At 39.7% G+C, this 23933-nt stretch overlaps 1 protein-coding gene and 1 pseudogene across 2 annotated transcripts in view; one reads left to right on the top strand and one right to left on the bottom strand.

Annotated features, from left to right (window-relative positions):
• aplp1 (amyloid beta (A4) precursor-like protein 1) overlaps window positions 1-16345 on the top strand; it is an 80873-nt gene extending 64528 nt beyond the window's left edge. Inside the window, exons 6-17 of one of the 2 annotated variants that reach the window (XM_067450276.1) lie at window positions 1049-1374; window positions 1658-1785; window positions 1894-1968; window positions 3899-4057; window positions 5291-5419; window positions 7159-7258; window positions 7340-7507; window positions 7636-7659; window positions 7798-7865; window positions 10183-10248; window positions 10731-10874; window positions 13411-16345. In XM_067450276.1, coding sequence (XP_067306377.1) covers window positions 1049-1374; window positions 1658-1785; window positions 1894-1968; window positions 3899-4057; window positions 5291-5419; window positions 7159-7258; window positions 7340-7507; window positions 7636-7659; window positions 7798-7865; window positions 10183-10248; window positions 10731-10874; window positions 13411-13512 — 1489 coding nt within the window. In that variant the 3' untranslated portion in view covers window positions 13513-16345. The remainder of the gene's footprint in view (window positions 1-1048; window positions 1375-1657; window positions 1786-1893; window positions 1969-3898; window positions 4058-5290; window positions 5420-7158; window positions 7259-7339; window positions 7508-7635; window positions 7660-7797; window positions 7866-10182; window positions 10249-10730; window positions 10875-13410) is intronic. The other variant, XM_067450277.1, reaches the window with a different exon arrangement.
• A 6840-nt stretch (window positions 16346-23185) lies between these two features.
• On the bottom strand, window positions 23186-23302 carry LOC137085528 (5S ribosomal RNA; annotated as a pseudogene).
• Between the last annotated feature and the right edge of the window lie 631 nt (window positions 23303-23933).

Raw genomic sequence — 23933 nt, 5'->3', positions numbered from 1 at the left:
ACTATTTAGACACTTTGACCCGACCATGTTTTGCTAATGTGCATTATTGAATTGAAGTGTTTTTTCTTTAAATGCGAAAGTGACCTTTTACACCACAGACTGAAAAAAATGGAACGTTTCTTGGTAATTGTTGACCTAAATTGGCATTATCTAATTGTTTACTTAAATTGAGAAAGCTGATTGTTTGATTTTAATACACTACTTACCTTTCTATCAAAGTTATCTGACATTATGAAGAGGAATTTGTTCTAACACAGTTTAACTCTGAGGTCTTGTCATATTTTATTACCATTTTTAAACTATTGTGAATAAACCGTGATATTGTGAAAAGAATGTTGAAGGTGTCTGAAAAAATGTTGATTTGACTGTACCTATAGGATTTTATATATTTTCTCCAATATATTATATGCATATAGAATGGTACATAAAACAAATTCATAAGTAAAAAGGCTGTTTAAATAATAAATAAAAAATCGGCTCCATAGTGAATTCCTTGTGATCAAGGGCTTAGTGCATTTCATTTAAACCTTATGCACAAGTTCTACCTGTAGTCGGTACTTGTGCAATGTAAGCAATGACGCACAATTGCGTCCACAAGACTGAAGGGGAAGTTAGCGAGTGAAGGGCATACACATTTTAGCCTCAGACTATAATGGTTGCACCATATGTGTTTGATTCACTAAAAAGAATTGCCTCATAAGTAGATAGTATTTTTAGGAATGAGACTTATGAGGCAATTATTTTCATAAACGGATTACTCATATGAGTTGGTTGCACTGTATGTGATTAAATGAGTATGAGTAATCCATTTATGAATCAGACTAAACTGGTCGTGTTAAATGTTTGAATCTATCAAAAAGAATCAGCTCAGGAGAGTCGTTCAGGAAAAAGACTATACTAGTTGCATTGTGTGTTTGATTCACTACAATGAATCAACTCATTAGAGTCATTCCTTTGAGAATCAGACTGCACTGATTGCACCTTGACCTACAACTGACAAAATGTGGTAATAACCCAATTCACTTTAAAATCCTTCCTGCTCGATCAGTGCCAAAACGACACCACCCACTCCCAGTCCTTCCCCTGAGACGGACATGGAGGAAGATGACATGGAGGAAGAAGACGAAGAGGTAGTGGAGGAAGAAGCCGAGGAGGAAGAGGAGGAGGAGGAGGAAGGCAATGAAGATGAGGCAGCTGAGGTAGAGGAAGCTGAGGAGGAGGAGGAAGCCGTCACAACAGTGAAGGACCAAGAAGAGTATGAGTATCCCATCGACTCTCATTTCCAGGGCCAAGACTACATGGACAACTTCTACTACGACAAGAACCTCCAGACTGCCAAAGCCTCCACCCAACCTCAAACGCGGCTGGACAACCGTGAGTCTTACAACGAGTCATAAATTGTCTCTCTCACACACACAGACACTCAGCAGAGGTTAAACAGTAAGCATAAGGTTAAATAGCATTGCATTTTTAATGCTTCCTCTTTAGTCCCTATTATATAAAGCAATGTTGAAGCTTTAAAGTTAACACACTGCTTGTATTGATGCTACTTCAGTCTCACTAAGCTGTAGTGATCCTTCTTATCCTCTTTGATAGATTTAATTGATTGAAAAGTCACTGATTGGTGCTTCATGAACTCTTTCTCTCCTGTCGGTAGTGCCCACTCCTCGTCCTACAGATGGCGTGGATGTTTACTTCGAGATGCCGGGCGACGACAGTGAACATGCTAACTTCCTGCGTGCCAAGATGGACCTGGAGGAGCGGCGAATGAAACGCATCAATGAGGTGAGGCAGGCAAGACCTTTTAGGTATGTGTAGACCTTTAAGTCCTTATGTGACCCAGAAGAGCGTGTAAGACGGAATAGAATCATGTGACTTTATTTGTGCACGCAGATCATGAAGGAGTGGGCAGAGGCAGACAACCAGTCAAAGAACCTGCCCAAGTCAGACCGCCAGGCGCTGAATGAGGTAAAATAAACACAGGAGTTGTTTCGGTCATGCAGGCTACTTGTACACTACCGTTCTAAAGTTTGGCGCCAGTGAGATGTTTTACTTTGAAAGAAATTAATACTTTTAAACAGCAAGGATGCGTTGTATATACATTAACAATGTTACTAAAGATTTATATTGCAAATAAAGGCTGATCTTTTGAAGAAATGTAATGAGAAATGTTTCTTGAGTCATATTATTAGAATGATTTCTGAAGGATCATGTGACACTGAAGACTAGAGTAGCAATTCTGAAGCTTTGATCACAGGAATAAATTACATTTTATAACATTAAAATAGAAAACAGATGTTTTAATTATAATAATATCTCAAAATATTACTGTTTTAACTGTATTTTTGATCAAATAATGACTGGCGAGTATACAAGACTTCTTCTTTCAAAAATATCTGGTTTAATTTATTTGGGTTGGCCTTTAAACACATTCTGGTGATGATAATTTATAATGCACTTACATGTCTACTAACTCTCCATTAGACTGTTAGTAGAGTATTAGTAGACTGCTTGGCCTATGGTTAGAATAAGTTGACATGTAGTTGTGACGTAGTAATTCTACATGTAGATATGATATGTTGAATAAGATGACATGCAAAGTTACTTATATTTAATGGAATGTTCAAAAAGGACCATTTAAAATAAAGGACCGAAATAAAGTGTTACCAAGAATCTTCCAACCCTAAACTTACAATAGTGTGTCATATTCTACACTTTTGAGGCATTTTTTCCCTTCTTGAACCAAAAACAGTCATAACTTAGTTTCTTCTGACTATTTAATGACTGATCTTCTGTTTCTTTATATGACCTTTGCTATAACTGGGTAACCTCACTGCATTGGCATAGTTCACAGTGTCAGTTCATTAGGGTGGTTAATACGGAGCCACGGACATGATATGCAGACAAAAAATATACACATGAAGATGCAAAAGCCTCTAAATCCAAATCCAAAACATTTTTGTCAGGCTCCTATGTGTAGGTTTCTACCTAAGAACCAGTACTTCTGAATGGGCTGAGGCTGGGATTTGAAGTGAAATTATTTGATGAATGTATATTATGTGAGGAGAGCATTCGCTCACTATCATCTCATTTTTGACCGAGGTGGCTTTTAGAGGCTTTTGCATTGGTAGTCTTCATATTTTCTTGGGCACGAATTTACTAAGTCCACATTATGAATTCCTTTGTTTTTGATTTGAACAAAGGAACAAATTATTACAACGTAGCCAACATAACAAAGTTATATATTGTGCACATGATTTATTTAAACAAGGTAACTAATTAGTAAAACGTGCTGACGTCTTAGTAAGTCGTGGGAATGAATTGTTAATTTGTGGCCACAATATACATAATTTTTTCCCCACGTCATGTTCAGGACTCCATAGGGTCACAATCCAATCAGTTCTGATGGGCAAAATCAAGAACAAACCTAAAAAAAGTTTATCTTTGAATTTTTGAATTGCCAGATTTCTGAAGTAAAATAGCTTGAAAATGATGTTTCATAAGGTCATGAGGATTTAGCATGTTATCTTTAAATAATGATCGATTTCTTGATAATGAACTTGATCTTTATCCTCATCGCAAAGAATAGATCTTCAAAAGTGAGTGCTGTGATGTTTCAGAAGTGAACTTGCATTCAGACCTTGCACCATTTTGTTATTCAAATGCCACTTTAAACACTCCAATCAAGTCCTGTTGGATATAAATCCGGTCCTGCCCTACATTTTTTGTTGTTATTGTAGAACATCCTGGTCTCTCGCAATATGTCACAATTCAAAAGTAAAATGTGTTGCGAATGTTGCCTCATGTGTTTAAAGTCATTACTGTGACTATTTTCAAATTGTTCTCCATCTCGTTCCTCACGCCCCCCCCCCCCCCCCCCCCCCTCTCTGTTTCCCAGCATTTCCAGTCTGTTTTACAGACGCTCGAGGAGCAGGTAGCCGGTGAGAGGCAGAGGCTGGTGGAGACGCACCTGGCCCGTGTGGTTGCCACCCTGAATAACAACCGTAGACTGGCTCTGGAAAGCTACCTGAGCGCTGTACAGAGCGACCCTCCTCAGGTCCGTCCCTTTATCTGAGACCTGCTACCAGATTAATAGCACAATACAATATATAAAGACATTTTTTTAAGTTCAGATATATTAGCAAAAGGAAAAGTAAGGTGGCCCAGGAGTGCAGCCGTACTAAATTAAACCACAACACAAAGAAATCGCCACAACACAACGGAAACAAGCCACAACACAATGAAAATGCCACAACACAACAGAAATGCTCCCGAGCACAAGGGGGCTCTCGGAGTGTTGTAAAGTTAGTTTTCCTTGCCATTGTTCTATAGATTCGCCATTCTTACAAATATATAAACACTATGATCAGTTTTAAGTGTGTAACCATTGTATATCGACATGAAATGTCAATTCAAAATCACCTACATGAATTATCGCTGCATATTTATACTCAAAAAACGTTTACTCTCTAGCACGGCGCTTGATGCCTAAGGGAGCGTCTGCCAATTCCACCATGCAGTTGAAACATATAATTTGTATGAATTAAAAGTACTTGTAATGTTTGAAAACAGAGAAAATTCCACAGCTTTGTTGCATTGTAAAAAAAATCACTCAATAATACACAACATTGGAATTTGATCATTTAAACAAAAACAAAAAAACATTAAAAAAAACATATTTAATAAAATTAGACATTTCAACCACTTGGTGGAATTGGCAGACGTTCCCTTAGGCATCAAGCGCTGTGATAGAGCATAAAAGTGTTTTTGAGCATAAATACGCAGCTATAATTCATGTAGGTGATTTTTCATGTCGATATACAATGGTTACACACTTAAAACTAATCGTAGTATTTATATCTTTGTAAGACTGGCCAATTTATAGAACAATGGCAAGAAAAACGAACTTTACTGCACCCCGAGATCTCCCTAGTGGTTGGGATACCCCCCCTAGTGGGAGGCTTGTGTTGTGGTTTAATTTAGTACGGCTGCACTACTAGGCCATCCTAGAAAAGTAAGATAGAACAATATTGTCACAGAAATATTAAGAATAAGAAACGATTAGTATATTTAATAGGTATATTTGTACAGAATCAGTAATAATTCATCCAGGGTAATGTTAGATTTAGGTCGAATCAGAAACTTTTTTTTAAATTGTAGTTCTTTATTGTTAATCTTCTCATAGGTGATAGCATGTTCTTGTACACAATATTGTATTTCCAGTAGTTCTCTCCCACTTTGTTTTTGACATTATTTCACTTTCTTTTTCTCCTTCGCACACTCACAACAGCCGGACCGTGTGCTCCAGGCTCTGAAGCGTTATATGGCCGCGGAGCAGAAGGACCGACGACACACTCTACGTCATTACCAGCACATCGAGTCAGCCGACCCCCAAAAGGCTGAGCAGATGAAGTTCCAGGTTTGAGACTCTACCTCTATCTGTTCTTCCATTCGTGTCTTTATTTATCACCGCCTCCTAACTTGACTCAACAGGGGATTATTCCAGAAAGCAAGGTTAACGTACCCTCACATATACTCTGAACTCTCAGTTGATTAACAAAAACCATGCTTCCTCGAGGTATGGTGGTTCCAAAAACGAGTCCTGGAGAAAGTTCAGACAACACAGAGTGTGTTCCCGGTTAACACGCATTCTCAACAGAGCGACAAATCAATGATTCACCATGGAAACAGACGCTAAGAAAGAGTGCACCATTCTACTTCTTCTTCTTCTTTTGTTTAATGGCGATTTGCATAATCTACTTAGTCCACGTCGCCAACCAATTTGGTGGTTGTGCAATAATGTATATATTAATATAACTATTTAAATTATATAACACACATCTGAATACCTCTTAAGCAAACTAACCCTGGAACACACCATTGCTCCTGAGCAGGTTATGTTCAGAAAACTAGTTGCTATGGCTACTTACATACCCTGAAAGTTACCTCAATTTTTGGAACCGAAAGTTGAGGTTATCAGCTTACTTACGCTTATATAACCTGTTTTCTGGAGTACCCCCCAGGACATGTGTCTTTGACAACATTTTTTTCTGTCCTGATAGAATCACAGTGAATCAGAACATACGTTTTTTTTAATATACTGCTACATGAGGCAGGATTTTGGACCAATGAGATTTCAATGTAGGCGATGCAACTGTTTTGTGGGCGGAGCCTACCTGGTGGTATAAAGTAAAAGTTCTGCAGTAATAGTCCTGGGAAGCTTGTTTCTGCCACATAATAAAGTATAGTATAGTTTATGTCTCACAATTCAAAAAGAAGAAAATCTAGAAGAAAACAAAAACAAATTCTCATAATTGTGATATATAAAGTCACAATTGTGAGAAAAGTCTTTTTTTTTCATTCTCAGAATTGTAAGTGAAAAATGTTATATTGAGCTGCTCTCTGTACCTTTTTTGTGTTTTACAAAGATTTACAAAGATTATATAATGAGAATGTACAATATGAATCCATTTTCCAAACCATAATTTTGTCTTACCCTGAATCATTATGGTACACTTATAATAACTGTTTATATTGCACTATTTCAGACCGTTCTGGTAGGAAACGCTGCAGAGGAGCACAGTCCCTGCGAGACTTGCCATAGACATTAACAGAGAGAAGTAGCTTTAGAAGTAGTATAAAAGAAGCTGCAATGTTCTTCCGCAAGACACATGCAGTTCTGTTTATTAACCTAGAGCGCCAAAAGTTACGGAGTGCAGCTTAAATGTTTAAATATTACATGCTGTATATGTAGGGCTAATACATTATGCCCTCTATGAACTGTGTATGATAATACTATGTAGACCTATTGTTTACATCACAACTCGTGCTTTAATAGTAGTGAAATCGTTGCAGGTTTCAGCAGTCCATTCTGTCCGTTTAATGGCTTGCAAACGTGAAAGTCTGCATTTAGCTTCAAAGGTTGTCTTCGACAACAGTGTTCTATTAAAACCATATTTTTTTGCATTCTGATTCTGTTGTCCAAAGGCACAAGAAGACGTGTTTGCTTATTCTGTAGATCTCCCATTTCCACCACTGTTCCTGCCACCATAGTGCGCACGCAACTGCAGTGACGTAACTGTGATGTCGACTCATTGCTTGATCTTGTCAGACAACACAAAAATTAATGAAAAAGCTATTTCCTTTCTGTGTTTGAAGGTGTACACACACCTGCATGTGATCGAAGAGAGGATGAACCAAAGCCTGGCTCTGCTCTATAAAGTCCCCGGCCTGGCTGAGAAACTTCATGACGAAATCCGTAAGATGTTGAACATTTCTTGAAATCCTTTGTTGCCTCTAATGTTTTAAAAACTTTTACTTAATCTGTCTGTCTCTGCAGAGGAGTTAGTGAGAACAGAGAGAGGGGACATCAGCGAACTCATGACCACTTCTTTTTCTGAGACGCGCACCACAGAGGAGCTGCTTCCTGCTGAGAGCGAAGAAGAGCGAGATGATGAGGAGGAAGAGGACAGAGCTTTCCAGAACCGCCCTTACCCACCACGCATCGGTACAACATGCACACAAAACATGCATTATGAGGACGGGGATGGAGCTTAACACAGAAAGTGTTGAGCATGTTAAAAGTCTGAAAATACTAACTATCTTTATTCCTTTCTTTATTTTTGGTTAATGTAGAACCCCAGCCTAACGAAAAGAAAGGTAAATCCTAAAGCTCTGATCACACTACCTGTAATATAAAATAACCATATTATAGTTTATTTTTATTTTATATATTTACTGTACAGTGTATATGAAGTTGAATATGAACTGTAAGGTCACTCTTCTGCCTGTCCACAGTGTCATCAGTAGATGAGTATGACTACACCACCTCTGAGAGAGGACCAACTTATGAATACGAGGAGAAGGTTAGGACAAAATATGCTGTAACAGACACAAAATATCACATTTACATGTTTATGTACAATAAGTGTTTTCTTACTGAAGTGACTTGCACAAAATTTTACCTGCTGCCTACTTATTCCACATTTAAATATGGCATTTTTCTGATAAAAACATATTGCAGTTTAAAAACCTCCAGGTTAAAAAGGGACAGAGTTTGGAGATGTTTCGAAGGTGGTGGAAGGAAGTTTTACTTTCTTGTTTTACTTAATTATGTGCTTAATGTGGTCATTGAAGGTCAGCTGTGGCTCAAGCCCAACCCCTAGATTTGTGACTGAGGAGGAGAAAATGATGATCTGGCTGTCAAAGATGAGCTGGGATAAGGGAGAGGAGTAGCCTAGAAATCTAGACGCACCCTAGCGGCAGCAAATTTAATCTAGGAACTCTCAATACTGTATTCCCCTAACTCCTGACCCATCACATCGTGTATAGAGTCGGTGGGCGGGGCCATAATGACGACGGCCGAGTTGCGTTTGCGTGCTTCTAGTAAACACAGAAACTGGAGAACGGCGGTCTTTCAAATCAGCTTTGACCGCGACTCTGGAAGACTTGGAGTTAAGCTTTTCTCTGAGAAAAGAACAAAGAACAGCACTGAAGTCATTCTTAAAAAGGGAAGATGTGTTCGGGGTTTTGCTGGCCGGATACGGCGAATGTTTAATCTATCAACAAGCTCTTTTTCACCTTCGTTGCTCTGGTTGGTGTAGCGCTATCCTATCGCGTGCAGAGGGAGTTTGAAAGACAACCGTTTATCCCGCCCCTCGGATTGAGCCCTGTCAATGGTGAGTTTCCAGACCAAACATCTTGATGTGGGTCTGGCTTGTCAGGCTAGGAGAGGAGTGGATCTGATGAGGGGTGCCAACCAGTGGTGCCTCAGTTTTACTGGAGTTCAGCTGGAGGAAGTTACTTCCCATCCATGCCTTAATCTCCTCAAGACGTGGTGAGTCGTGACAGAGCTGTGGAGGGGCTCTGGGCAGTTTTGATATAAAGTTTCATGTCATCAGCATAACAATGAAAAGATAGTCCATGTCTGCTGATGACAGGACTGAGGGGAAGAATGTAGAGGATGAATAAGATTGGGCCGAGAACCGACCCCTGCGGAACACCACATGTAACATGGAGCAGCCTGGTATCACATTCTCCCAAAATAACACGCTCAGTCCTGTAAGAAAGGTAGGACTGAAACCACTACAGTGCTGCTCCCGACAGTCCAAATGTATTGTGGAGGCGGTCCAGAAGGATGGTATGGTCCACGATGTCGAATGCCGCTGATAGGTCGAGGAGAATGAGCAGTGATGAAGATCCTGAATCAGCTGTCATTAGAAGGTCATTTGTCACCCTAAGCAGAGCTGTTTCGGTGCTGTGGGCTGAACGAAAGCCTGCTTGAAATATCTCAAATAAGTTGTATTTTTTTTAGATGATTGTGTAGCTGAGAGGCGGCTTCCTTCTCCTAGAACTTTTGACAGGAAGGTGAGGTTGGAGATCGGCCTATAATTAACAAGGACCTCCAGACCTAGGGTTGGTTTCTTAAGTATAGGACTGATGACAGCAGTTTTAATGGCAAGAGGGACGTGACCAGTTTTGAGAGAGGGATTAACAAACTGGGTGATGATTGGGCTGACAATGGGAATGAATAACTTGAGCACAACAGTCGGGATGGGATCCGAGGTACAGGTGGACGACTTCATTTTTTTGATGGTTTCCTCAATGTGACTCTGCTGAACCTCAGTAAAGTGTGGAAGGAATGGTAATCTCCTGGGCGAGTGGTTGGAGGACGGTGGAGACAGGGAGGAAGAGCCAGATATTGAAGAGCAAATGTTATTGACTTTACATCTAGAAAAGTCAATAAAGCTGTTGCATCACTCCACTGTGGTCTCAATAGATTAGGATGACTTCGGCTTCAGGAGATTGTTTACTGTGGAAAAAAGCTGCTTAGAGTTTCCAGTATTTTTATTGATGAGATTGGAATAGAATTGAGAGCGCACACCCTTCAAGGAATTAAGATAAGCTTTTTGATGTACCGGATATGTACAGGAGTTATAGTGTACTATGTCAGGATGTTATTCTGGACAAAACTGGAATTTCTGCAATTTTGCAACTTCACCACTGGATGTCACCATCGGAGTTTGAATGAAAAAAAAAATTACTGATATTTTTTCTCTCATAAAAACTTTCTCCGACATAGATTGACAGCATTTTTAGAACTTTTTGACATAAAGCTTTAGTAGAAATTAAAATGTTTTTTTTTCAATCCCACACGATTAACTCTGCTGCTGTGTTCCTCAGATCAACACCTCTGTAGAGCTGAAGCAGGTGGTCTACAAGTCTCCAGGAATCCAGAGAGATGAGCTGGTCAGTGCTTTCATTTGTGAATTATCTAGTTGTCTAGTCTAAGTCTAATGTCTTGTTTTCTTATTTTATCTCTTGAAAAATTACTGCCAACCTTTTCTCATTATTGTATGTATAGTAAGTACAAATGCAAACCACTTAAAGGTAGAGAAGGCTAAAGGTAGAGTATGGTTCTTATGCTGGTTGAAACTCTCTTTGAATCCTGATAGCAATCACTAATAGAAGGTATATGTATATATAATATATTATGCTTTCAAAGCTAGCTTGCTATTCAAGCCTCTCTAAAATGGCCTGCCTCACCTTTAACTAAATGTTACTAAATGCTTAGTTGAGTTGCAACAGTTCTGCAGTAGATTAATAAGTAGGATACATTTCCATATTATACAAATAAAGTCATGCCCCCTCAGGTGCTAATATGTTCCCTGTATACAATACTACTGAATGTGAAAGTAATTTCCTAATGTTTCTTTTCTTTTCTATCACAGCAGCCGGACGTTTTGGAGACTTTTAACCGCGGGGCAATGGTTGGGCTGCTGGTGGTTGCCGTGGCTATCGCTATGGTGATGGTCATCAGCTTGTTGCTAGTTCGCCGTAAGCCATATGGAACCATCAGCCATGGCATAGTAGAGGTGAGATTTCAGCTGATAGGATGCCGAAATGGCTTGTTTTTGGAGCAGTAAGTACAAAAAATGCGGCCAAACCCGGACATCACTATGACTTTAGGCTGTGTTTGTGGTTTTTAATGTGACAGCCTCGTGTAAATATATAATGACCCACTCAGGTAATATAATCAGATTTGGCTATTGATTTCCATAGAACATGAGGATGTAACAACTACACTGTAAAAGAGTTGGCAAAACTTAAAACAATTAAGGCAATCAGTTACATCAAATCTAAATTTAAATGTTTAAGTAAGCAGAACTTGCAGATTTTTATTTTGTACTCACACATTTGAATTGCTCTTAACTTCAAATTTCGAGTAAGAGCAATTAACACATTTAAATTAAAATGATATTCTTAAATTTTATCAATATTTTTAATTGTGCAAACTTGGCTAGCTTTAATTAGCTACACTCTAAAAAATGCTGGGTTAAAAACAACCCAAGTTGGGTTGAAACTGCACCGACCCAACAATTGGGTTGTATTAACCCAATGGTAGAGTTGTTTTAACCCAGTGGTTGGGTTAAATGTTGCTTAAGACAACCCAATTGCTGGGTAAGAACAACTCAACCATTGGGTTAAAACAACCCAATTGTTGGGTCGGTGCAGTTTCAACCCAACTTGGGTTGTTTTTAACCCAGCATTTTTTATAGTGTAATTTAATAAATGCTACCTTGCTAATTGGTAGCGCAATACCTTGATAGCAATAGTATAGCATAGCAATTGCGGAAAGAATACAGCAATATAGAACATTTCACTGTCTATCTGTTCTCAAACTAAGCTCATGCTCCACTCATCACCAGGATGATAAATCTAATGACAACATGACAATGTCTGGCTTTGTTCACCTTGCCTTTTTCATAGGGGCATGAGTGTTCAGCACGCCGTGTGCCATTCTGAAGGCCACGCTCACTGTCTGACATGCTTGCTGGCAGCTCCAGGGGTACCCACATTCTCCATAGAAGTACAGTTTCCTCCCTCCCTAGGGCCAAAGAGGGTCTGGTCGGCAGTGCACAACGCCATAGGGCCTTGCCACTCCTTTCCTCGCCTCTTTTTGCCAGGGGGCAGCAGTGTGGGCACCTTTCTCATCAACATTCTGCCCCAACCTGGAGTACTCAGTCAAGACTGGGCCGGTTCCTTTAGCCGTTATGAAGTCGGGCTTCTAAAGCCCTTACTTCATTGTGCCCAAGAAAGGACACGTACTGGTCAGCACGTACAGCACTGTGGCGTTGTGTACATCAACCAACAGGGTGGTTTATGCTCTGAATCCCCCGCCATCTCCTGCTTTGTAGTCAGAAACATCTGAGGTCTCTTCGCGGCATTCACTTTCCAGGTTTGCTCAACCGGACAGCTGATGAGCTCTCATGGCAGCCGACTGACCGGGGGCACCCCTGGCACGGATGCACTGCCGCACAGCTGGCCGCGGGATCTACGCAAGTATGCGTTTCCCCCAGTGAGCCTTCGCGCACAGACACTGTGCAATGTCAAGGGAGGACGAGGAGCAGGTCTTGCTAGCTGCACCCTACTTGCCCAACTTGACCTGGTTCTCCGAACTAACTCTCCTCGCGACAGCCCCTCGCTGGCCCATTCCTTTGAGGAAGGATCTACTTTCTCAGGGACTGAACCGCTAGTTTGGCTCCTCAGCAGAAAAGCAAGAATGCGGTATTCCGCTTGCCAATATCGATTGACTCGTTTAGAAACACTCGAAGCAGATTGGACTCTGAAAATAGATCCCAATTCGTTGGTCAGTTTCAACGTACGTCTGTGTTCCCTCATTCAATGAACGAGGGTTACATACATAACCAAGACGTTTCACAGACAAGGCTTAAACTAGCCCCAGGCATAAACTAGTCCCAGACTAAAAAGCATGTTTGAGCTGTTTTAACTGAAAACATATTTTAAAATATATCCGTGCCATTGTTTTGTCTCAAAATTCAATCTAGAAATGTTTACTTCTAAGGCATTTTTATAAAAGCTACTTAAATATCCTATTTGAACTAATCCTGGCTTAATCTAAGCCCTGTCTTTGAAACCAAGCCATAAAGTCACAATGGTGAGATTTGAAGTCATAAGCAGTAGATATAAAGATACACTTGTTTATTTATATTTGTTACTCAAAAATGGACAGTAATCTAGTATCAGTTTAGATGGTACTGTAGGTCATTATACACACGTGTTGAAAATTATATTTATGTTAAATGGTATTAAAATAATGATAGATCATCATTTTATACAAATATTTGACAGAATTAAGCATGTATGCAATGGATAATGATGATGTTTGTGTATTGTAGAAATACATAAATATGCAGATTGCAACATATATGTTTCTATACATAGTAACTCTCTAATATATTGTATACTTTTATAATATTGTTACATTTTTGATATGTTTTTCCATATGAAAATGGGCATGGACAACTTAATAACATTCTGTTTCCAATATAAATTCACTTATGCTCCATTTTAAGCAATTCTTTCCCTATCTGTCCGTCTCTTTCCCAGCAGGTTGATCCCATGCTGACCCCCGAGGAAAGACAGCTCAATAAGATGCAGAATCACGGCTATGAAAACCCCACTTACAAATTCTTCGAGCAAATGAACTGAGGAGGGCTCTGCATTCTCAAGGCCATGCCCTCCTCTCTCTCCTCCCGTTTTTCGATTGGGGTTTCCACTGCAACCTCTCCCTCATACTGTATGTATGTCTATATGACCGATGTTCAAAATGTACAACAAACCCGGCACGTAAATAGGGAGTTTGTAGTAAAACGTTTGCATACTACTCTCTCATCAGGGAGAGAGAACACTAATAAGAGAATCCGCAGACCACAGAGAGCTCCTTTATCCCCCGGTTTTTGCTTTTGTTCATGAGGGTGTGGCCGTGCCGAGCATGTTCGGCGGTTTTAAAATCTTGGAAAAGTGTCACATTCTTTCTGAATGAATTACGTGTTTCAAAGAAGCTAAACATGTTCGACATGAATGGTTTGTTTTGTCATTTCTATTTTCAAAGCAGAGTTTATTTCATGATGAAACTGTGATATGAATGAAATAATATATTTTTGAGTTCACTACAGAAACCCGGGAGGGAAACCGAGACATTTTGGCCCCCTTCAAGTCATTTTAGACCATATTTTAAACCATCTATAACTAAACCATCAAACATTCTGGTAGATTATTAGTCTCAATCACACCGTAAGAAACTGAATCAGTGTTTTAAATGTGCCACGAACGTTCATTCAAAAATACTACCCGAAAGCTTAGAATATTTTTCTGGTATTGCTTCTTTAAAAGTCAATTCTAAGTAATATGAAGTCCATACGCATAAAGAAAAGCATGCAAAATTTGGTGTATGATGCTATAACGTACTTGTGTTGGTCCTGTTTCTTGCTTTTTGATAAAAATGAAAATATCACAGTGCAACAATGACGTGTACATAACTAAAGACGTGACTCGAATAGACGTTTCTATTATTAATTTGTATCGACACAACGTGTGGACATAAAGATGACCTTGTGCTGCTCACACAGAGAACGAAACATTTCCTAACATGGCTGAATGAAAACGGACTGTTGTATAAACCAGCACAAGAAAATGACACAGTAACTCCTGACTGAATGTATCTTCGGTAGACATAGGCTCCATTCACCATTCCTCCTAACACCACAGCGGTTAGAGCGTAGGTTAGTTAGCTTAGCTAATCGCTCCGTTTTCATACAGTAGTTGATTTAACTGCCGAGGGTTTGTGTTGCGTGACTGAAACTAGTATAGGCTAATGTCACCTGTGAAAGGTGGTAAACATTTTTGATGATTCCAAAACTGGTTTAAGTTTCTACACATGTCACTAAGGCTTGAAAATCAAGTTGTTGTTTTTTTTTTTGTTGTTGTTGTTTTTTTTTAATTCGAAGTTAATAAAGAGTTGTCTGTCTATTGCATTTCTGTTCTAGTACATGATAGAAATTTTAAATCAGATGTTTGGGTGTCCACTGCTGTGACACAAATAATGTAAACACAACAATTTACTGTTAGCCTGTTGTAGAAAGGACATGTCTTGCTCTAAATCTTTTTAAAAGTAGAACTAACAGGTTTTTGCGAGGAATACGGAATCATTATGTGTTTATTATTACGTGACATATCAACAGAAGTTAAACCAAAATGTGGGCCCAGTACGTTTGTTTTTCATTTATTCAGTCCAAAACATAACTTTCATATAAACCAATCTAAACTCCGTCCTGTGTAATTTTAGCTTATATTTATTATATTTTCTGAGTCAAGATCCACCAAACTTAATTAAATGATCGTGTGTGTTTGATTGCATTGCCTTTTTTGTCTTCCTGTTCTGGAACAGTCCCAGTTGAACATACCTGAACCGAAACCAAAGCCACACAAAAAAATGTATTGAGCCTCAACAACCTCACAGTTCTGGAACATTTGATTGAACAGAAGCTACTCATTTTTAAGACATCATTAGAAGCATAATGGTTCATAAATCTCTCCACGTTAGACTGGCCTAATTCAACACATGGCACCAGATGCTCATGGCACTTAAAACAGATTGTAAATGGCCTGCTGTAGTCTTGATGGCTCTGAGGTGTATTTATGAATTGTTATCAGTTCATATGGTGGTGCCCGCTCTTAAGATTTCCTACAAGCATCAGGCAGATTTAAGACAATGTAATCAGCAGGGACTGATTTTACATTTAGATGTTTTCTCTTGTTGAGATGACTCCTCCCTCTCTTATCCTGAACCAATAGAAATGTAAACACAGTTACGGATGTTTTAACTGCTGCATTATTGTCTTTTTCAATGCTGTGTTTTGGGTTTAATTATATGTATTTTTTATTTAAGTCAATATTAACTGGAGTTTGGGTCATTTGCTTAGATTTGGGCTGTAAACGCTGAACGGGTCTGATCAACATCATGCTTTTAAAAGAAACGAATTAACTGAGAGCACAACTGTATCCAGATTGACTCATTTGTGTCCATTCATCAGTACTTCAAAATCTTTCCTTGTCTTGCTGAATTCATTACTGAAGAATCAATCAGTGAAGGTTAAGATGGAAACACATTTAGCCTGGATCTAATGTGTTGAACATCCTAAACCCCAATTGTATCCTTCAAATTACTAGCATGTATTGAAGATACAGCTTAAGAATGTCAAATAATTGGTTACTTTAAAAGTAAAGATGTAATTTGGTGAACTGGTGCTTTAAGGAACTTCACATCATTTGTCATTAAGCTACTGAAACCAATGCAAGAGATGAGCTGGAATCTGGAATCATTCTTAATTTCACCAAAGACATGTTCTGGATATGATTGGACAGCCAAATAATGTGTTGTATTTTTAATTGACATGTATTGTAAGAGCAAGCAACCTGTGAACTGATCTGGCTTGTTGTACTTGCATTAAAATGACAATAAAATTATAAATGACCCACACAATTTGACTGCGGCTTTTAACTTTTAGAATAGTACTTTTGGAATCCTGATCCTTTTGGTCAACATTAAAAATAAATAAATCTCAATAATATCAGTTTATTGTAATATAATTTGTCAAAAAAAAAATTCTATCATATTTCGCACTTTTGTACAAAAATGTATGTAACTAATTATGGCCAAACTTTTCTAAGGTTTTTCAATGTGCTATTAAGTATATAATGTACGTATCCTGGCTGGGGTCTCAGGATTATGTGAGTCTCAGGATTATGTTAGCCGGCCCGAATACCAGGAACGTTTAGTTGACCGAGAATGCCTTCAAGTACCCTACTCTCTTAATGGCAGTAAGCACAGTCAGGAGAGATGCCAAAAGGCATAGCTTCATGGAGTGAGGACAGAGTGTGCAGATGAAAGACTTACATGGCTTTTGAGAACTGCAGACTCCTGCCTACTGGCGACAGAAGAATGGGATGATAGGGGCAAGGCATAGCATCACTCACTGTCAACCTACCCTCTTAGGACCCAGAGATTAAGGTAACTGCTCTTGTGTTGAAGAATTGGTGGTGTTTCATAGCCTGGTTAAAACCAGATCATTCAGTTGTAACTGAGTTATGGTCTGGCAAAGCTTCGTAGACAAATCATTTCCAAAGGGCTGTCACCAATGGACAATGACGTAGCAGAACGACGTAAAAATATCTGCACTCTAAAAATGGCTGGGTTAAAAACAACCCAATTGGCAAATCAGCGCTGGATAAATATTGGACAGAACACATGCTGGGTTAAAGTAACACAGTGGCATTTTAACCCAGCAGGCTGGGCTGTTGAGAAAACCCAAAATGTAGTAAATTTTACCATTGATGGATGTGCTATTCTGGGTTATTCTTGCTGGGTTGTTCTTAAAATTTCTCCTGTGCATTAGCTGTAAAACTAGACAATCATGAAAGAACAAATGAAGAATGCATGTTTAGACTGTTAAAACAATAATTATTATTGCTTGACAAATGGTACAACACACAAATGTGTTAAAATTGGCAACAATGACAACTACAAACCTAATATATTCTGTAAATTTATTCACGTTTAAATCGAACTTTTATTTTGACGGGTTGCTGTGACTTTGGAGTGTCTGTGTTCATGCAGTGACACGGTGTGTGTGTACGCGTGCGCACGCGCCCCCGTCATTCACACAGAGACGCAAAACATGGAAAAATAGTTTAAACACGCACACTGGTATATATTCGGCTATAGTCTGGAGACCTGCGGGCTGCGGGACCGAATATTGTGAGTCGATGCTATGCATACGGCTATCGTCACATTTTTAAAATTTCAGTATGCAAGTTACTTACCGAAGTACCGGTAAGTTACTTGTGACATCCCTACATAAAACTATGGTTAATTTTCGTAAGGGGATCATGGTAATGTGTAATCACAAACTGTATTAATCTATCGTCTCACATGCCTACCTAAACTAACTCGAGTCAGTAGGCCTAACGTTAACGTACATTGCATCGGAATCTGAGGTAAAACTTTTGTCTTACGTCATATAATATGAATTGCCGCGAAGAAGAAGAAAAACTATAATTATGCTAATTAAAATAATTATTAATGAAAACATGAACTTATCTTAAAATATTGCCTTTTGCATTGGCCTTTCAAAATGACAGTTTGGGAGTGAATTTAAAAGAATCAATCGGGGAGCACGTGAAACAACCAAGCGCTGGGTAGAATCAACCAAGCATTGCGACCCAGCAGGTTTAACCCAACGACTGGAAATTTGAAACAACCCAACGGTGTTTAAAATGTGATCAAATAAACCAACAAAAATTACCCAACAGTCTTAACCCAGCATTTTGGGTAAAAAAAACAACCCAGCATTATTTAGAGTGTGAGAGAGCAATTCTCTGTTTGTGATTTCGAGGAAGATGTTGCAATGGCTTCTGATGACTTTTACCATTGTTGTAAAATAAATATGATGATAGCTGGTTTCCACCACCCCTCCACATTTTTTTGTGTGCTAAATTTGTAAACCCTAATAGCATCTCAGACTGACTGAAACTCGGATTGATGGTCGAACAGAAAAAATCAAGCTCTGATTGCATTTGCCCCCGTTGTAAGGCATTTGTATTGCGATTAGAACACTACTTGCAATATTTAGAAAATAAAATAATATCTTAGTCTTTGGGAAATTGGGAAATAGTCTTTGGGAAATTGTGTCTCACAAACTTTATTCAAATTCAGTCATTTCAGATGTGTGAACATTTTCAGACTTGAACATAGTTACGCTAGTTATTTATTTACAATTATTTACATTTTTTATATGATAACCAGATCTAGTCTGAGGAAATAAGCACAGAAAGGCCAGATTCAGAGCTGCTTTGTGGTGTTAGCACATTATCACACCCCATCCTCCTCATCAAAGTAGCCGGTGTAATCCACATCTGGTAGCCAAATTTTCTTCTTTGCTCAGGTTTTAACGAAAAGGAAAAGTTTAAATCGCTTAAAAAAGACGCGATAGCTGATTCGAACAGCGCAAGAGTGATATTCCACAGCGGCATTCTGCTTCACCCTTCACTGTCCCTGCATTGTCGTCATTATGTAAAGCCCGCTCCAAAGTTTCTGATTGGTGCTGTGATTTTGACGGATTAGAAATGGGTTTGAATTAGCTCTTTGCCAGACTACTTGCAGGCAAATCTAAATTTGGGCGGAAGTTGTCTGGGTTTTCTCAGGCTAGGTGTTTCACTGACCTCTTGGAGGAATTGGCGGCTGAGAAGGGCTGTGTCATCTTCCTACAGTGAGGTTTAATTTCGTGGCGGAGCCGACACACCAAAGTGCTTTATTTTGGCCACGGGGGATTGACACCCTTGGCAGTGATCAGGCTGAGGGGCAACTGGCAATGGCCTGTTAGCATAGGTCAAGTCAGGGCAGACTCTTGATTGCCTCAGCCTGCTGAGAACTGCCGGGCACAATATGCCATGCGCAGTTCCTGAATCAACCCCGGCTCAGAACTACCCTTGTGCATGAGTGCTTTGGCCCGTTGGACTTGCAGGGTGGCCATAACATGAAGAGACAGAGAAGCATGTCAGAGAGATTTGCTTTGTTTTGTTACCACTCAAAGATGATTGCGCTCCAAGACAAGTTCCCAATTCGTCAGTTGTTCTGACGTAACGTCAAATGTGACAGACTGAAATGTAACAGTATATTATGAGAAAACGTTGTTGTTGTTTTTTTACTTGGAGGCATGTAAACCTAAAAGTAGGAGACAAAACTAGTAACCTTTCAATCAGTCACATCATTAAAAAAAAAAAATCAGTCAAAAAAAAAAAGCAAAAACATTTTCTCATAATGTAGGCTGCTGTTACCTTATGAGAAACCTTTTTTTTTTTTTTTTTTACTTAGAGGAACTTTAATTAAACCAACTGACATGAGAGCAAGAAATCTGTGAACTGAGTTGGCTTGATGTTGATTTGATATGATGAAATTGTTCTGTAGAATTTGACTTGGCTTTTAGCTTTTTTATCAACTGAAGAATCTAGATTTGGCACAGATTGTACAAAAACATATTTAACTAAATAAACCAAACTTTTCTAAGGTTTTTCGATGTGCTATTAAGTATACTGTAGATTTCAGTTTCTTGTTCCAAACACGTGTTCTGATTCTGCTCTTGATTTCTTGCTCATGTAAACTTTTTAAAGTTCATGAGCAAGAAATCAAGAGCAGAATCAGAACACGTGTTTTGAACAAGATGAGCTGGATTATCTTGCTGAGTTTATTTTTCATGGTCCCTAGAGATGAGGTTATTCTATAAATGGTTAAAAGCAGTTTTCATTTTTTCCTTTCCAATTTTTATTTGCTTTCTCGGAACTGTGATAGTATGATACAATGGCGTTTTCACGTTTCACAGGGGTTACGTAAATTATCTCATAAATTACCAAGCGTAGCGTTAGTTTTGGCAAGTTGTGTCAGTCAAGATTGCATCAGCTGACACTCCTACCTACAGGAATATGATCACATGTCTAATTATAGCTGCAAGCAGCAATTGTTGGGGCCAAGCGAAAGTAAGACAATAAGATATGCCACCATGGCTGGGAGTGTCAGACCAACTGCAACAATGAGTCATTAAAAACCTTTTCAGATTAAGAATTAAGAATTTTAGGTCAAATAGCTGTAAAATTAAATATGTCATTGCAGAGCTATAGCCTCAAGAGGTCTTATTATTATCAGTATGGACCACATGGTGGCGCTGTCTGGAAACCTTTTAAGTAGATTTGAGGCATGTTGCTGATGACACATAATAATAATAATAATAATAATAATAATAATAATAATAATAATAATAATACATTTTATTTATAACCAACTTTTCATTCTGAAGAATCTCAAGTGCAACAATGGAAAGGGAAAAATAACAAAAATAAATAAAAAGTAAAAATATAGAATAAAACAAACAATGCACACATAAAAGCCTTTCTGAACAGAAAAGTCTTCAGTTCAGCTTTAAACTGGTCCAGGCTCTGTACTGTTCTCAAATCGCTGGGAAGGTGGTTCCAAAGCCGTGGTGCAGCAGAGCAGAAAGCTCGATCTCCCATGGTACGAAGCCTGGTGGTGGGGACTTGAAAAAGCAGGTGGCCTGATGATCTGAGGGTGCATGAAACAGGAAGCCAGTGCAATGAGTGCAGGATGTGATGTGTGTTATGTGATCATATTTACGGACTCTCATAAGGACTCTAGCAGCACTGTTTTGGATGTATTGAATCATCTGAATATTTCTGCCAGAAATCCCACTGAAGAGTCCGTTGCAGTAGTCCAGCCTGGTGGAGACAAAGGCATGGACAAGTTTCTCTGCATCTGGAAAAGTTCAAAGGGGACGGAGTTGTAGATGTTTCAAAGTTGGTGGAAAGAGGTTTTGTAGATGTGTTTAATATGGTCAGTGAAGTTCAGCTGGGGGTCAAACAGAACCCCTAGGTTAGTGACTGAGGAGGATAAAGTGATGACCTGGCCGTCAAAGATGAGCTGGGATAAGGGAGAGGAGTGGATCTGATGAGGGGTGCCAACCAGTAGTGCCTCAGTTTTACTGGAGATCAGCTGGAGGAAGTTATTTCCCATCCATGCCTTAATCTCCTCAAGACAGGTGGTGAGTCGTGACAGAGCTGTGGAGAGGCTCGGGGCAGTTCTGATATAAAGTTGCGTGTCATCAGCATAACAATGAAAAGATAGTCCATGTCTGCTGATGACAGGACCGAGGGGAAGAATGTAGAGGATGAATAAGATTGGGCCGAGAACTGACCCCTGCGGAACACCACATGTAACAGGGAGCAGCCTGGACTCACATTCTTCCAATATAACATGCTCAGCCCTGCCAGAAAAGTAGGACTGAAACCACTGCAGTGCTGCTCCCGACAGTCCAAATGTATTGTGGAGGCGGTCCAGAAGGATGGTATGGTCCCCTGTGTCGAATGCCGCTTTTAGGTCGACGAGAATTAACAGTGATGGTGAACCTGAATCAACTGTCATAAGAAGGTAATTTGTCACCCTAAGTAGAGCTGACAGGTTGGAGATTGGCCTATAATTAGCAAAGAACTCAGACAGCAGAGGGAGCCATTTCCGCATGTTTTCAATCCGCACATGGGGGATGGGAGATCACACTCACAGCTCAGCTCGCAGCTGCAGGCAGTAATTTAAACGGAACTATGCGGAGCAAAGTAAGTTTTTCAACTTCTCAAATTAATTCCTATGCAAGTTAAGCTTCCAAAGGCACGAACTGAAAACGCGCCAGACTGAACACGTGTTGTGAATGTATGCCGCGAGTGCAGTTGCGATTACCTCAGCTCTCATCACGAGAGCTCATTCGGGTGAATGTAGCGCTAGTGCTGTGACACTCGTTTGGTGACTCACTCATTATATTGAACAGACACATTCACATTTAACTGTACTGTCTGTTCTCCAACTGAACTGATTTTATGAAAAGGAATGCGATGGGGGAGTTGCCTCACAGGGCAGCGAAGCATTCTGGGAATTGTTGTCTTTCATTCCAATGAGACAAAAATACATTTTCTGTCTTTTCTCAGTCTAGAAGGCACCAAATTCAAAAAATAATTTCACATTTCTGCTACATTAATGACCCAGTTTAAATACAGATTCATCTTCCCAGTGCTCCCCTTTAAGCCTGAAGGAGAACAGTGAGCAGCCGACACCCAGAAGAGAGAGCAGCTGCAGTGAGCAACGTTAAATGTCCTTCAAAATAGAAGCAACCGTAATAATTCAAACAAAAACAGCAGAGAAGTGGCGAAAAATGGTGAATGGCGAACAGCGTCCTCTCAGTGGCCGCCAGCAATCAGCAACAGTCCCAGATTGTAGCTCTAATAATAATAATAATAATAATAAAAATATTCATAATAATAATGTGTTCGATTTATATAGCGCTTTTCAAGGCACTCAAAGCGCTTTTTACATAGAAGGGGGGAATCTCCTCAACCACCACCAATGTGCAGCATCCACCTGGATGATGCGACGGCAGCCATATTGCGCCAGAACGCTCACCACACACCAGCTGATTGGTGGAGAGGAGACCGAGTGATGAAGCCAATCAGGATATGGGGATTATTAGGAGGCCATGATGGACAGGGGCCAATGGGCAAATTTGGCCAGGATGCCGGGGTTACACCCCTACTCTTTTTCCGAATAACATCCTGGGATTTTTAATGACCACAGAGAGTCAGGACCTCGGTTTAACGTCTCATCCGAAAGACGGTGCTCTTTGTCAGTATAGTGTCCCCATCACTATACTGGGGTGTTAGGACCCACACAGACCACAGGGTGAGCACCCCCTGCTGGCCTCACTAACACCTCTACCAGCAGCTACCTGGTTTTCCCAGTTGGTCTCCCATCCAGGTACTGACCAGGCTCAGCCCTGCTTAGCTTCAGTGGGAAACCAGTCTTGGGCCACAGGGTGATATGGCTGCTGGTAGAATAAAAAATGTTAAAAACAGTCAAATGCTCTGACTGTTTGACTAGTCACGGTCATAATAAAATATAATAAAATCTAAATCTAACAGTACAGTTATCTTGATTTTGGGTGGAGAAGCAGCGAACAAACAACACCAGCGTCCTGTCCCCTCGTTGCTAGGCAACATTTTCAAACATTTTCAGTTTAATTCATGTTGTATTTGTGTCTATTTAGAATGACTTATGAGCAGAAACATTTTTTATTTTGGGTATGTAATTTAAAGGGGTTAATCTGGAACATGCAGACGAAGGAACCTTGAAGTGAAGGATTGCACTCCTGAGGTTAACCCTGTTGAAAAATTTCTCTGTCTCTTCTGGCTCTATGGGCCAGACACTCAGGACTTGGTCAATCTGCTTTTATCTCTCTCGCATGGAGACTCGGGACGTGCTGTTGTCTCACCGGACTAAACCCCTGAATTTAGTGTTTCTTAAAGTCTCTTTCCTTCCAGGCTGGAGGCTCAGAGCGTGGTTGTATCTGTTGCTGCCTCACAAACTGTAGACTCAGATCCTTGTAAGTCAGAATGTTACGGTATGTTGTCTCATCCTTGGTGGATATACTCAGAACTGTTTGTCTCTCTTGAGAGGAGACTCA

This window comes from Pseudorasbora parva, chromosome 8, assembly GCF_024679245.1.
Source record: "Pseudorasbora parva isolate DD20220531a chromosome 8, ASM2467924v1, whole genome shotgun sequence".
In the NCBI taxonomy this organism is placed as follows: Eukaryota; Metazoa; Chordata; class Actinopteri; order Cypriniformes; family Gobionidae; genus Pseudorasbora; species Pseudorasbora parva.
This window is presented reverse-complemented; position numbering and strand designations above follow the sequence as displayed.